This window comes from Lytechinus variegatus, chromosome 3 (genome assembly GCF_018143015.1).
Source record: "Lytechinus variegatus isolate NC3 chromosome 3, Lvar_3.0, whole genome shotgun sequence".
Classification (NCBI taxonomy): Eukaryota; Metazoa; Echinodermata; class Echinoidea; order Temnopleuroida; family Toxopneustidae; genus Lytechinus; species Lytechinus variegatus.
This window is the reverse complement of record NC_054742.1, coordinates 43,461,900-43,477,583: the sequence shown is the minus strand read 5'-3', so window position 1 is coordinate 43,477,583 and position 15,684 is coordinate 43,461,900. Positions and strand designations below refer to the sequence as shown.

The following is a 15,684-nucleotide window of genomic DNA, read 5'->3' as shown; positions in this document are numbered from 1 at the left end:
TTTTTTTTCTTTGAATTTGGGACACTGTAATAGTGTAGTTACATGTATATAAACGCTTATCTTAAAATGGGATTTTGAATGAGTGCGAAGATGTATGCAAGAAGATAAAAGTTACATGTATTATCATCCCTTTCAAAATACTTGATGTTCATCAGTTACATGTAATCTTCCAATATAGAAAGCGGTGTGTAATTCCATGATTCTTAATCCTTTAGTTTGGTCAGAAAATATGATTTTTAAAAAACAATTATTAGACTTATTAATTGCTAAAATGCTGTCCCCCATTATGTTCTGTTCTTTGCCTATAAGCTCAGATTTTGAAGTTAGAGAAGTGAAGTATGCAATTTCACTCGGGTCAAAAGGACGTTTTTTTTTTTAAGAATCCAAATTTGAAAAATTAATGATTCCTGATTGAGTGTTAAATTGAGAGAGTACAGGCATGTATACATTCCAATCGCGGTAACATACAGGAAATTGACCTTGACTGAAGGAATGTACTCAAATACAGCCAAAAGGGGCATGATGGTATAATACACTGTTTGGTTTCCTTTTTGTGTACTTGGGTAAATTGAGAGCTGGTCCTCTGCAAAAAAAGCCATTAAACGTCTTGTTATCATAAATATCGTCTTCTATCTTAAGATTTGGGATGCTGTTTGAGTGGAGCTATAAACGCTGATCTTAAAATGGCATCTTGAATGAGTGCGAAGACTGGTGCAAGACATAGTTATCAAAGGTATAATCATCCTTTTCAAAACGCTTGATGATTATCAGATAGTAACCTTCCCTTATGAAAAGCTGTGTGAAATTTCATGCTTCATAATCCTTGATCCCGCAGAATTCTCTGTTCCTTGCCCTAAGCTCAGATTTTGAAAATAGCGTATACAATTTCACTCTGGTCAAAGGGACATTAGAAATTAAAAAAAATCAAAATCTGAGAAATTAACAATTCCTGATAGTCTGATAGAGTATTATATTGAGAGAGTACAGGTGTTAATTTCTAACATACATTCCTTTTGCGGTAACAGACTTACAGGATATTGACCTTGGCTGAAGGAATATACTCGATACAGCCAAAAGGGGCATGATTGAGAATATGACCCAGTTCTATTTAGCATGGTATATACACACTGTTTGGTTTCATTTTCGTGTACAAGAATCCAAATCTGACAAGAATCCAAATCTGAAGATAATTATCAATTCCTGATAGAATATTTAATTGAGAGAGTACAGCTGTTAATTTCTATCATACATTCCTTTTGCGGTGACATACAGGAAATTGACCTGGGCTGAAGGAATGTACTCAATACATCCAAAAGGGACATGATTAAAAAATGACCCAGTTCTATTTGGCGTGGTAAAATACACTGTTTGGTTTCCTTTTTGTGTACTTGGGTAAATTGAGAGCTGGTCCTCTGCAAAAAAAGCCATTAAACGTCTTGTTATCATAAATATTGTCTTCTATCTTAAGATTTGGGATGCCGTTTGAGTGGAGCTATGAACGCTGATCTTAATATGGCATCTTGAATGAGTGCGAAGACTGGTGCAAGACATAGTTATCAAAGGTATAATCATCCTTTTCAAAATGCTTGATGATTATCAGATATATGTAACCCCCCGGGATGAAGGCGCTGAAGGAATGTACTCAATACATCCAAAAGGGGCATGATTAAAAAATGACCCAGTTCTATTTAGCGTGGTATATACATTTTTTTATTTCTTTTTCGTGTACATGCGTAAATTTAGAGCTGGTTCTCGGCAAAAAAGCCATAAAATGTCTTTACGCCACCCATGTCTTTACGTTCTAGTGGCTTTTAAGAGCGCAGGCAAACAAAACGGATTTCATGGGATACGATAAGAGAACAAACCTTTATCATATACATTGAATACTCTCATTCGTGACAATTGATTAGTTGCTTAGCTTTGCTGCATTTTTTTTTCCTTTTTAAGTTGAGGTTTCAGGAATGTCTTTAAAAGTTTATTTTTTTTCCCAATTTGCGTGGGAAAAGAGCAATTCGGATATTTCTATCACGTTGCCAACTTTAGGATTTTAGTTATTTTTTTCCTTTTCCGTGAACGAAGGGTACTGATGCAACAATAAAAATGGGCATTTGTGTGGTATTTACTCTTTCTTCTAATGTAAGGCTGTCAGTGGGCCAAATCACAAGATGTGGTCACTTTGTACCGAATGAGTTAACTGCTACCATGCCCGCACTAGCTTATTTCGTTTGGCAAGAATCAATGTTCTATTTGCTCATGTGTATTTGGAGGCCCAGTCTTATACTCTTATAGATTTCTCCTATGGACATTATGGTTTTATTCATTTTCAAAATTTCTGAAGCACAAGAAGCACAGTGGTGGGGACGGGTCAGGGGGAGGAGACCCCAGAATAAGTTAGGTGTGTTCATATCTACCACTGATAACAGTAATTATATTGTAAGCATCCCGAGTATTATACAGGGGCGGATCCAGCGTTGTCCAATAGGGTTGGCCGGATTTTTATCATTATTTTTATAACATTGGAAAATAAAACCAACAACAACAACAAACATAATTGAAATTATGTCTCGTTCCAAGTCTTGCAGCTGGTTCCAGTGTGCAAAAACACCTAGAAATTGATGACATTTGAAATGTCAAGTTTTATTCCCAATAACTGCTAATTGAATTATTGGGGGAGAGACATGTGTCATGTAGGCCTATTTATGGTATAAATGTTTTTGTTGTTATTTTCTGGAATGGGGAGAAGCAAGGTAAATGTCACAATGGCAAACTTTTATTTTAATGTACTCTGTTTTAATATCGCATCTATTTTTCTACCACATTGCAGATACACAGCCCAGATACAGCATGCAGGTCAGTATATACAGAGTTGCCTGCAGTAGTAACTGGCAAACTGTAGGATCAGAATGACATTTACAATTTTACTGATGAAGACGGAGTGGAAGATATGGAAGGTGGAGAGAGAGAGGTACAAACGGGGCAGAATGAAAAAGGCACGCCAGGAGAACATAATGAAGGCGAAGGAGGTGAAGAACATAATGAAGGCGAACCAAGTGAAGAACATAATAAAGGCGAAGCAAGTGAAGAACATAATGAAGGCGAAGCAAGTGAAGAACATAATGAAGGTGAAGCAAGTGAAGAACATAATGAAGGTGAAGCAAGTGAAGAACATAATGAAGGTGAAGCAAGTGAAGAACATAATGAAGGTGAAGCAAGTGAAGAACATAATGAAGGTGAAGCAAGTGAAGAACATAATGAAGGTGAAGCAAGTGAAGAACATAATGAAGGCGAAGGAGGTGAAGAACATAATGAAGGCGAAGCAAGTGAAGAACATAATGAAGGTGAAGCAAGTGAAGAACATAATGAAGGTGAAGCAGAAGATAACAATGAATGAAAGTCACAATTGAAATTGGACATTTAACAGAGAGCTGTGTAACTCATAAAATTGAACTTTATATTTTATAAATGTAACTTAAACACTCATCCCTCGATCATTGAAAAGAAAACAGCAAACAAGAGAATGGTATTAATCATAGACATAAAATCAAACAAATGTAGTTATTAAACACCCAAAATCAGTGTCTACCCTCACCATGTGATCTACTCAGACACAAAAAGTGTCTACCCTCACCATGTTATCATTATTCATGCTTTAGTGCAGCAAGCATAGTGATGTCATGTTCACATAATTTGAATGGACTGACGTCACTGTGCAAGCATTAGAGCATGAAATCTATCCCTCCCTTCCTTCCTTTGAACTTGAAGTGCTACTCTTACTGATTTCAGGAAAGAAGAATTGGCATCAGCATATTCAACATCAGTGTGAATTTTGATGATGTTGAGAATGGACACATTTAGTGTATTTCACAGTAAACACCATTCTGTTAATTAGCAAGAAAGCCAAGAGATGGGTCTTTAAAAACTCCATTTATAACTTATCAGATTTAATGATTGAGTGGCAGCACAATGAAGTGACTCACAATGTGGATGAGTATGACCAAGGATCTTAGATTTGCCAACAGGCTATTCATAAAAGTGGGACAACTGTTACAGAGGAAAGGGTCTCGCCATTTTATCTACAACTTCCATGAATAGTTTACAAATGCTAACATGCACGTGATGAAGCAAACTTGCTTAAGAGTTTGTGGGACCATTGTTTGGAGAAGCACCCAATGTTTCTTTCTAAGCACACAGGCAAGCAAAACAATCTTTAACCTTCAATACATACAAGTGTCACCTTATCTGCTTTGGGTGCTCAATTTGAATACATTGATTGAACCTGCTAAGGATTTGATCACGTACAAACGGAAGCAAACCACCCAATCTGGAATAAAAGACAGTTATATTTGCGTGAATCTAGGCGATATCCTTAAACACACGCATATAATTATGCACAAGTGCATTGTGTGAACGCTTGTAATTTGTAGCTGTGTGCAATAAAGCACACACTGACATCACTGCCAAGCCTTGTTGCGACAGATTATAGTGCTAATTAAAGGATTGCAATATACAGGTGTTTCATCGCACAACGATTTAGTATTTATTTTATTTAGGAAATTTATTGCTGTATTTTTCTGGAATGAGTAAATGAAACTTAACTTACTGAAATGTATTCCTGCACATACCCACTTTAAATTTAATTGTTAAATGTTTATAAATCTTTGGCTGTATGGAATTTCTAGTCCGCCATTCAACGTGTCAATGCAAAGTTGGTGATGATAGACTGATGTGTCATGAACTCATCTCTAGTGTCAACTGTCCCTTCAAGCATAAGTGTCGTGTGCCATGGTAACATGCACAGGGAAAAATTGTTCTATCATTTGACTTAGGGCAGAGAAAAAGGGCACTATCATTTCAGCTTAGTAACTTTTTCCCTGTGACAAGTTTGTGAGATTGATAGTAAATATGACCAGTGAACAATAATCTTATGTATTAGGTGTATATATATATATATATATACAGTGCGTCCCAAAAAGAACTATACACTTTTTAAATAGCTACCAAATAGGAATATATATGATTATTGGGGAAAAAATTTATAAATATATAAAGCTCATATCCTCAACTATCAATATGATACAAAAAATTCCAAAAATAACGCATGCTTCAGTGAGTAATGCCCACTTTTGTATAGGACACAAAAATTACCCTGCGCAGGAATTCACTATTCATTTTGCACCTGGTTATGGAACGCCATGATAAGTCAAAATTAATGATGGAATCAATCGGCCAACAAAGACAAAAATAAATTGAAGTACAGGCAAAAATCAATGATATGAAAACAAAACAGTAAAATATTACATTTTTGCATAATATTGATTGTTTTTTTAACTCTTGGTTTATTTTTGACTCTGTTTGCTGATTTATTCCATCATTAATTTTGACTCCTTCATGGCGTTTCATAACCACGTGCAAAATGAATAGTGAATTCCTGCGCAGGGTAATTTTTGTGTCCTTTACAAAAGTGGGCATTACTCACTGAAGCATGCGTTTTTTTCAGAATTTTTGGTGTCATAATGATAGTTAAGGATATGAGCTTTATATAAATGTAAACATTTTACCCAAGAATCTTATTACCTTTATTTGGTAGCCATTTCAAGTGTATAGTTCTTTTTGGGATGCACTGTATATATATTTATATATAATAAAAAGTTATGTCCAAAAGCACCTAAAAGTGGCATTTGTACTCTACATATGAATCAATATTCGACCTTTGGGGTCATTCACAACTAGTTCAATGCCAGTTTTGAATTCTGTGGGACATACAAGCTTTGGAATGTTTTTTTGTTTGTTTTGTTTTGTTTTCCCTACCCTGAAGTACATGAGTGGGGATTTAATGATCTAAACTAGATTTTGTGCGTTAATCCCTACTGGAAAATTTAGGATATAATGCAAAAGTGTTTCAATATTTGTCACATGCCTGTACCTGTTTACAGTAATAACTCATTTGTACTATTTATTTAGGTTATAAAGGCATTAATAGGTGATGTGATCAAATGAATTCAGTAATTTGTCAGATGTGTTGATTTTGAGATATAGCCAGTTACAGTGTTCAAATCCCTTTGTATTTTGTTATTTTCAGCTGCACTAAATTGGCCATACCATTACAACAGTAACTCAAATAATTTTAGTTGGGTTTACAGCAAAATCCAGCTCTAAATATGCTTATTATAACTTAAGACAATGGAAAAAAATTAAATTTGAGGTAAACTTAAGGCTACAGGACCTTTTGACATAGGAGATTTGGTCGTTCGTCGTAACTTGCGAGTCCTAATCGGCTATAGTGAAATTTGTAAAGATTTTAAATCAGGTGTGATGCTGAATCCAAATATCCAGTTACAATTTTGTGGGTCTTGTGGTTCTTCAATTATGATGTAAAAAGAGTTGAAATGGACCATCTTCATAAAATGACACATAACTGAAAAACCACAATACATTAAGAAATTATTTAAAGTGTACAAAATGTACGACTTGTATTCCATGACCAAGAAAAGCATTCAGGGTTTATTTGTCATTAATCTCCTATTCTAAACCATGAAAATTATCTTTTTGTAGCTGCGCTAAAAAGAAAGCATCCTGTACCCTTAAGGGAATCTCTTAACCATGATTAAGTTAAAGGAAGCACATAGTTTAAGGGACTCATGGCGAGTGTTTTATTACACAAGTGTTAATGGTGAAAATGGCCACAGGACAAAAGTTCCTTCTAAGTCAGCAATATTTAATTCTCCATTTTCAGTGCCACAAAAATCTTCTTAATGTGTGTAATTATGGAAGTTATATCTCACTATGATAAATGCTTTTTCCTGACCCCCCCCCCCCCCACTATACTTCATGATCAATTTTGCCAAAACTGGTTTATGTCATTAAGAGACAATGCCGACGAACTGTTCAATACAGTTAGAGGAAGGGTAGTAAACAAAATCCAGCAGTCATATCACATGTATTACATTTTTAAGTATAATAAATTGTTTCTTCCATTACAAAATATTTTTGCAAGCAGGTCTTTTTATTTTGTTCACTAGTACCACATAAAATACTCCTGGCATTGCATGTCATCGTTAGATTTACGATAGTATATTTAATTAGTTACTTAATGCTAGAGTTCCATGTAATTATCTCCCAAAGAATTTAAAAGGTGGGTGATCCGTTCCACAGCATCATCCCCCACTTTACCGTATTGCATATATGGAGATTTTGGAACCACATGAATGTTAATATTTTCTCCATGATCCCTTTAGATATGAACAAAATATTATAGAGGGCTAGAGGATTAAAAAATTAATAAAAAAAATTTAAAGAAATCTTTTATATACATGCACATCTGACATTGCACCATTCTTGGTGTCCTCATACTCTGTGACTGAAGTACATGTATGAATACAGAGTTTCAAAGATGATGTTCAACTATGTGATTGTTTGGCAGAAGTGCATGACCACAGGAAAGATGCAATAGTATTATTATAAAGTCCTGATATTTGAAATCATATGCCAAGATAAGATTTTGAGACGAATGAAAGAGAGCAGGCACCAAAAGTCAATATATATATTTTGAAAACCTGCTCAAAGTGGCATTGTATTGTGTGCAGGTGCTAAAAATTGCTAAAAAATGTTTGATATTGCACAGAGTTTCAAAAACTTTCTCATAGATGCACCAAGTTTCTCTAAATTACATTAAGTTGTGCAAAGTTCCCTTAAGTTGTGCAAACTTTTCCAAAGTTTCCTGAAAATGTGCTAAGTTGCACAAAATTGCTGGAAATGGCGCAAAGTTGTACAAAATTGCCTGAAATGGTGCAAAGTTGCGCAAAATTGCCCGAAATGGCGCAAAATTGCACAAAAATGCCGGAAAATGGCGCGAAGTTGCGTAAAATTGCTGGACATGGCGCAAAGTTGCGCAAAATTGCCGGAAGTTGCGGAAAATTGTCAGAAATGGGCACAAAATTGCCGGAAGTTGCGGAAAATTGCCAGAAATGGGCGCAAAATTGCCGGAAATGGCGCAAGGTTGCGCAAAATTGCCGGAAATGGCGCAAGGTTGCGCAAAATTGCCGGAAGTTGCGGAAAATTGCCAGAAATGGGCGGAAAATTGCCGGAAATGGCGCAAAGTTGCCCAAGCAAATGCAAAGTTGCCTAAACTTGCATGTCAACTTTGCATAATGTTGCGCAATCTTTGTCAATTTTGTCAATTTAACGCAACTTCTGTCAATTTCCATTGTGACATGGGGTTGCGGAGACCTGCGTAGGCAAAACATATGGCGACGTGGTCTTCCGTACGGTCCCTACGTTACTCTACGCAGATCCCGGTGTGAAAACCCGTTCTCCACTGATCTTTAGCCACTTTCATTTGGCGACGGATGGTTAAGGTTCCGTGCTTTTGGAGCCTTATCGATCAAAGGCGCAAGAAGTCATGACAGATGAGTGGTTTGGCACTCAGGGATTGGGAGTCAGAGTGAAACGTCTAACATAAATCGGAACATTTCTCGCGAGTCAGCGTGTATAGCTTATTTCCGCTTTAATTCAGTCGAATAAATCATTTTACCATTTTTAATTTTTCTTTCTCTTAAATACAGAGTGTCAGAGAATCTTTTTTCTATTATCCTCCGAACGTGAACACTGAATACAAGTCATATGCAGTAAGATACAAGCAGTATAAAGCCGTTTTTTATACTCAAGGCTCGCGTCTCTCCAATAGGATGAACAAGGATGTTGACTGTCGAGGTAATATATTATTCTTTTAGCTTCGAATCCACGCACACAGCAAGATGATCTTATAGATAAAGGAAATTATAAACAAGCATACACTGAACATTTTACATATATTGGATGCAAAGAAATAAAGTAGTAACATTTTGTATACAGTTAGATCATGGACATGTAGGTCAAACCATCGCTGCTCAAGCCATATTCAGCTCATCTCAGTTTACAGTCCTTTTCAGGACTTCACTCCCTTTCTAGAAAGAATACTTCTAATTCCCTATTTTCATCATATGGCGTCTTTCGTTTTCATTCTGTCTGTTTCCTTCCCTTCTTCATAATCATGATATGAGGCCGTCGTCAACATCAAGCAGGTCGCTCATGACGACGTTCTCCTGCGTTCTGAAATTGAGTTAAATAATATTTTTCATATACTTTTTTTATATTCAGAAAGAGATTGTAAATGATACGTGTGTCTAAAATGTATATACATGTATACATATGTAAAATCTATGTAATAATTGATTATGTTGTATTATGTTGAACATGTTGAACGCAGAAATAAATTTCAAGCAAACAATTAGACATGGTGAACCGTAAACCTTCTCCACGTTATAAACTCCACCATGCAAACCTACAAAGATAATATGAATAAAATAGTTGAATAAAACAACTTAAAAACGAGATAAATAACTTACTAGCCTAATCAATGACAATATAAACTTTTTGTGTGTTTTTTTTATATGTAGCTTATATCAAATTTATTCATAAATGTGATTTTGATCGTATTTTATGTTATCGCACATTTTACACCATCTAAATTTTGGTATCAGTGATATTCCTTGGATTTAGAGCAAGATGGGGTTAGTTACTAAAATTTATTTTGATAGTTATTGTAGCCATTTTAGCACTTATCAACTGTTTTCCTGCATTATTCTCCCCTTTCTTACACACGTCTCTTCGTATGATTATTTCATTATATTTCTGATGCGGCGTCATATTCCTGTGCCCTGTGATTATTTTCTATATTCTTTCGTTTTATTTTTGGTTTCCCTTTTTTCAAAGCCTTTGTGGCTTTTGGGGCACATTTTCTTTCATTTATTTAGTATCATTACAGGCCATCTTATCTCTGTTTTTTTTTTTTATAGTATTTACGTGTAAATGTACTATACGTTTTTAATTGCATGTATTATTGAAATAAATAGATGAAATTTCACTCTGCAATCTTGATCGATCGATCAATTATTATTAATCAAGCAAGCAGAAATAGCCACTATGTCCGGTATATTTGAGGACGATGATATTTCTTATATACATGAATGACAAATGTCATTATCATTAGTATTATTCTACAATGATTAATCATGATGCAGGGAGAAGTAATTCAACCAAGTAACAGAGTAAGGGAAATTATTTAATTTTTCAATTTCGGGGGGTAATTTCCACAACCTACAGCCTAAATCTTCAACATTTTACAAGCTTTAACATTGCTGTGAATCGCGTATTTTCCAGAGCTCTTCTTCGTTTTACAGGACTATTTTGAGTAATTCGGATTGAAATGCTCCAGCCCCCGTTTCTTTCTGTCCGTTAAATTATATTATATCGTATCCTTGTTACCTTTCTTATTTCAGGATCTACTCAACGCACCTATCATAATCCCCCCATGATGTTTGATCTTGAACAAGACCCATCAGAAAATTACAACCTGTCAACAAAACATTCTCCTGAAAAAGACATCGTCGAAATGATTATACAGATGAGAGCAGACTTTGATGCTAGAATGGTATTTGCACAATCTGAAACACGGAAGCCGAAGGATGATAGTTTGATGCCGTGTTGTAATCGAGGATGTATCCCTTTTCCGTCGTGCTGTCACTGCATTGGTAATACGTCCTGGAAAACCCCAACCCTGTTGGACTCTGATGAAAAAGGGTTTTAAATGTTTACGTGACAGAATAGTAATGGTTCGTTGTCTGGCGGACTCGCGAGCCATCAATGACCACACCCAAGACAGCTTTATGATCTGAATCTACAAAGACATCTTGTACTATAACCTTCACCATATACCTGAATGAGGTGATTTCGCTTTTATAATACTATTAGATACATGCTAGATTATCGCCAAGTTTATGTGTTTCATAGAGAATAATTAGATGGAACTTCATACATCATTGGTTTACTAAATGTTTAAAAGGAAAGTCAACCCGAAAAAGTTCATATCGAAAGAGAGAGAGAAATACAAGCATAATTCGGAAGTTCCTTCAAAATCACCATAGGCCTATCAGCATGATCAGTGGAATTTTCAAACTTTCCATGCATTTCAGCTGATCAGCGCCTCCAATAAAACAAATCGTAGTCATTCTGATGGTTGGGAGGGGCAAATTAGTTTTTGTAAAAATTCGGCCTACTTTCAAGGAATGAAGGTAGGATATGTAAATAAGAATGGTATAACATTTACAATGATTTAAAAGTAGACCTGCTGTTTTTTTGCAAAGCACTTATTATGCATAATACAAACGGGGAGGGGCTAAACTTGCATAAAATCGCTGTCTGTTTGTCATTGGTTCCGCACCCCCTGCCCAACAAGGATAATTTGAAAATAAGAGAGAGCCGATGACGTCAGAGTTTTACTTTTTTCTTTTGTATTTGTATTCTCTTATGACTTATCATAATTGTAATCATGAAAAAAAGGATCAGTCCCTAAATATGTGGAATTGTCAATGTTATCAATCTATATAATAAGAAACCTGTCAAGAAGTTTATCATTAAGAATTTTGTAATTAATGCAATAATAAAAGTACAAAACTGATATTGAGAAACTGTTACACTTTTGGGTCCCTAATTTTCGAACCAAACGTGTTATGAATATGCTTTGATTGCGTGGTTTGTGAATTAAAATTATGACTAGAAAGCATTCACTATCAACCGAAGGGTGTCAAAAAAACTAAAATAATGAAAAAAAGGGTATCTACTGTGCTAGGAATAAAGCTACATGTACGTGTTCAGAGTCAAATTTGTGAGGGTATAAAAAAAGGATGTGCTTTCTTCCTCTGTTTTCCTTTGCAAATTGTGCAAAACTTTTTATTGTTAGCCTCGAAGATATCTATATCACCACAAAGCTGAATTTCTGTACTTTCTCACAATGTCACACTATTATGCGGCACATTTTAATCGGTTCAAGATCACAATTTTCCCACCAAAGTACAATACTAGATTTCAAAAATTTTTGGGTCGCATGAAATCAAGAGTTCTAATTGGCTGATGGATAAGGCTTCAAAACAACAATGTTGTTGATTGTTGTTATCTTGGATACCATTCAGATATGAATATTTACGCGCGGGTATACCGTAGAGTGTGGCCTTGCCATGAACCTTGCTCTGAACCGTTGAGTGTGTGCAATTGGCGGCGGAAGCCAAAAAATTTAGGGGGGTCCACCTGAAATTTTGGGATGGACACAGGTAAAAAAATTGGACAAGCCCCCCCCCCAAAAAAAAAAAAAGTTGTCAAACTAAATTTTAGGTGTGGCTAACCCAAAGATTTTGACAACCAAAAAAAAAAAAAAAAAAAAAAAGGTCATCAACCTAAATTTTAGGGGGGGGGACAACACACGTTTCAGGGGGGTCCACCTGAAATTTTGGGATGGACACAGGTAAAAAATTGGACAAGCCCCCCCCAAAAAAAAAAAGGTTATCAATCTAAATTTTAGGAGTGGCTAACCCAAAAATTTTGACAAGCAAAAAAAATAAATAAAAAAAAAATCGTTTCAGGGGGGGGGGGTCCACGTGAAATTGGCGGGAAGCAGGAAAAAAAAATTGACAAGCAAAAAAAAAAAAATTGGGGGGGGGGAACGCCCCCCCCCGTCACCTAAAATTTAGGGGGGCACGTCCCCTTATCTCCCCGCTTCCGCCGCCTATGAGTGTGTGGTCTCTTTACCAATCATAGTGCATTATTCTTGTTTTCAAGCTGCTCAAAGTACTTGGCCAATGAAAAGTGTGATCTTGACCCGATCAAACCAAATCCTGTTTTGAAACCTATATCATTTTAAAGCATAGCTATTCAGCTTTATCATGACTTAAAAATCATTTGGGCTCAAACAAAAATAAAGTGCAAAAATAACAACTCTTGTCAGGTGAAAATAATTATTTTGTAGCATATTCTAGATCAAAAGTTTCACCTACATTACAAAATCTTCAAATGAATTCTAACGCATGAACTGAAAGAATTATTCTTCATCTTTACAATGATATTAAAACCATGAAATTGATGGATACTTAAAGGAGCAATGACCGAATTAAAAGAGGTGTTTTGGTCTGCATCAAGCTCATTAAATATGCAAAACCTCTCTAGTCATGAATATCACTCGGATGAAAGAAGCCACTTTGAGGGGGGGGGGATCTGCGACTGACTGACCTGGTCATGATCCTTCCAACGTAAAAAGCAGACAAATTTGGATCTGAATAAGTATGAATAGACCAGTTCGTAGTTACTTCATGGACAATTTTGGTCAAATGACCTTTCATTTCTTTCATCATGACAGGCAGATTTCAAAGCAAGATATTACGTAAACTTGCCTTACATAGCAGGATGAAGAAATTGAATAGACCAGGTGACTAGATTAGCACACAAATGACCTTCTTCTGATCATGCGTAGAATCTTTTGATCATGCGCAGAAAGGAACTACGAACTGGCTTATAGATCCCCAGAATGTCCTCTGGCAGCTGAGGTCAGACTAGTCTACAAATGTAGACCCACATCTGCAGTGTGTGTACCTTAGCTGATTCAACGAGTCTGCATAGCAGACTAGGTCTACAGAGGCTGCAGAAGTGGGTCTACAACTTCTTTGAGCCACATCCACGAAACGTGGATGTGAGGTGGAGCTTGCTGAAACCCTCCGTTGCCACTAGATACCATGATTGACAGCAGATTTGTGGAAGTAGGGGCAAGAGAGGGATTAGGATCCAGCTGTTATGACCATTTCTTATCTTGTGGAATGTATACAAATAGGGCCATTCTCTTTCACATTCTGGGCTTGCTACATGCATATAGGTCCATGGCTATACATACATGGGTAGATACATATGTGTTATACTTTTGAAATATCAAGGAGTTAGAGGTGATATCTCCTTGAAAATATCTTCTATTACAGTCTATGCAGAGAGGAACGTGTATACAGAATATGAATATGTAGAAGATCACCCCCATCATGTAACATAAAAATAAACATTGCCCTTTCTTTTCCTTTCTTTCTTCTTTTTCGTTTTCCTTTTTTTTCCTTTGATTCTTTTTGATTTTTTCTTTTCCTCTTTATTTCTTCTCTTCTGTTTTCTTTCTTTTTTTCTCTTCTTTTCCTGTGACCCCCTTACTTTTTTTCCTTTTCCTTCTTTCTTTCTTTCTTTCTTTCATTCATTCACTCTTTCCTTCCTTTCTCTTTCCATTTTTTCTCTTTCTCTCTCTCTCTTTTACTCTTTCATTCTTTCTTATTTTTATTTTCAGTTTTTTTTTCACTTGCTCTCTCATTCTTCTTCCCTTCCTTCAATATCCTGTTTTTAAATGATGTATTATCATTTCTACATTATAATGGAACCGATTGATTAATGTACAGAACCGTTTTCTAAGATAAGAAACTATGTAAGCGATGACTTGTTCTCTCTTAATTTCTTCCCCTCCCTTTCTTTCGTCTGTTTTCTTTTATTTCTTTCCCTGTCCCCTTGTCTCTTTCTCTTCTTTTCCTTCCTTCTCACATCTTCATAAATTAAGTCTTGTTTTGCCCTGCTTCACATTTTCTTTATACATGTAATTCTATTCTTTCGACTTAAATGTTTTCTGTCTTCATTAAGCCTATTGTGAATGTGTTGATGTTTTGTTTTATGGCTAATATCAAATAAAGATAAATTGTATACATATTTCTTGAGATGAGATTCAGACATCGCCATTGCACATGAAATACAGAGGCCGCGGAAGCAAGGGGGGGGGGGACCCAGTTCCAAAGTCGTGTACATAATCGTAAAAATGACCATATATATGATTGTGATTTTTTTTTCGTCATCAGCCCCCACTTTGAAAACCATTCCACGGCCCCTGAAATATACACTGTTCATCACATCAAAATCATAGAAACTTGTCGATATTCTATTCTGAAAAACAGACAATTTAGATATTTGGAATTCATAAAAGTGTTATTATTTTATTCCGTATCTAATATAAGAGCGTGAAACTTGTTGATATTGCGGCCTGAAAACTGGACATTTTAAAGCACATTGTATTATGAATAGGATGCACGGATAATATTTTTAACAATTCATGCAAACGCAAATCGCAAGCCGACTCTAAGTTTTTACATGTTTTATGAAATCCCATAAAAAGGGGATTTTAAGTAGTGTGTAATAGAATTAATATACAGGTATACTGGACCTACCAATCAAAAATGCTAGCGCAGAGCGCTAGCTCATATGCCTACTTAAACTTTTTCACAATATTTCAATTTTTACGAATTTGATGATTAGGACCTCCTTGCCTGAAGCACAAAATGTTAGAATAATGGAATTCCATGTGTTCAGGGAGGAATGAAACTTCATTTCACTTGACAATGACGAGAAAATCAAAATATTTCATATTTCAAACAATAAAAAACAAAGAAATAGTGAGTGAGTGACATCATCGACTCTCTCATTTGGATTTAACTGGCTCGTTCATATAACTATTTTGTTAAAAATAAGCGAAACTTTAAAATGTCATAACTTTCTTATTTTATATCCGATTTTGATGAAATTTTTAGTGTTATGATTGTTGAATTTTTCTCTTTGTATTCAAATCAAGTTTTTGTTGGGGTGGATTTGTCCTTTAAAATCGCCCTTAACGTATGAACAGCTTTATGAAAAGGCCCTTAGTTATATGGACAATTCAGTGATATGAAAATCAGAGAGTCGATGATGTCACTCACTATTTCTTTTGTATTTTTTTTGTATTTTTTTTACTGTTTGAATTATACAACATTTCAA

At 35.5% G+C, this 15,684-nt stretch overlaps 1 protein-coding gene across 2 annotated transcripts in view; it reads left to right on the top strand.

Moving 5' to 3' along the window:
• Window positions 1-11,532, top strand: part of LOC121411101 (arylsulfatase A-like) — a 31,291-nt gene extending 19,759 nt beyond the window's left edge. For both annotated transcript variants that reach the window (XM_041603623.1, XM_041603624.1), the window contains 2 exons: window positions 8,562-8,709; window positions 10,317-11,532. In XM_041603623.1, the coding sequence (XP_041459557.1) occupies window positions 8,562-8,709; window positions 10,317-10,624 (456 nt within the window). In that variant the 3' untranslated portion in view covers window positions 10,625-11,532. The remainder of the gene's footprint in view (window positions 1-8,561; window positions 8,710-10,316) is intronic.
• The last annotated feature ends 4,152 nt before the right edge of the window (window positions 11,533-15,684 follow it).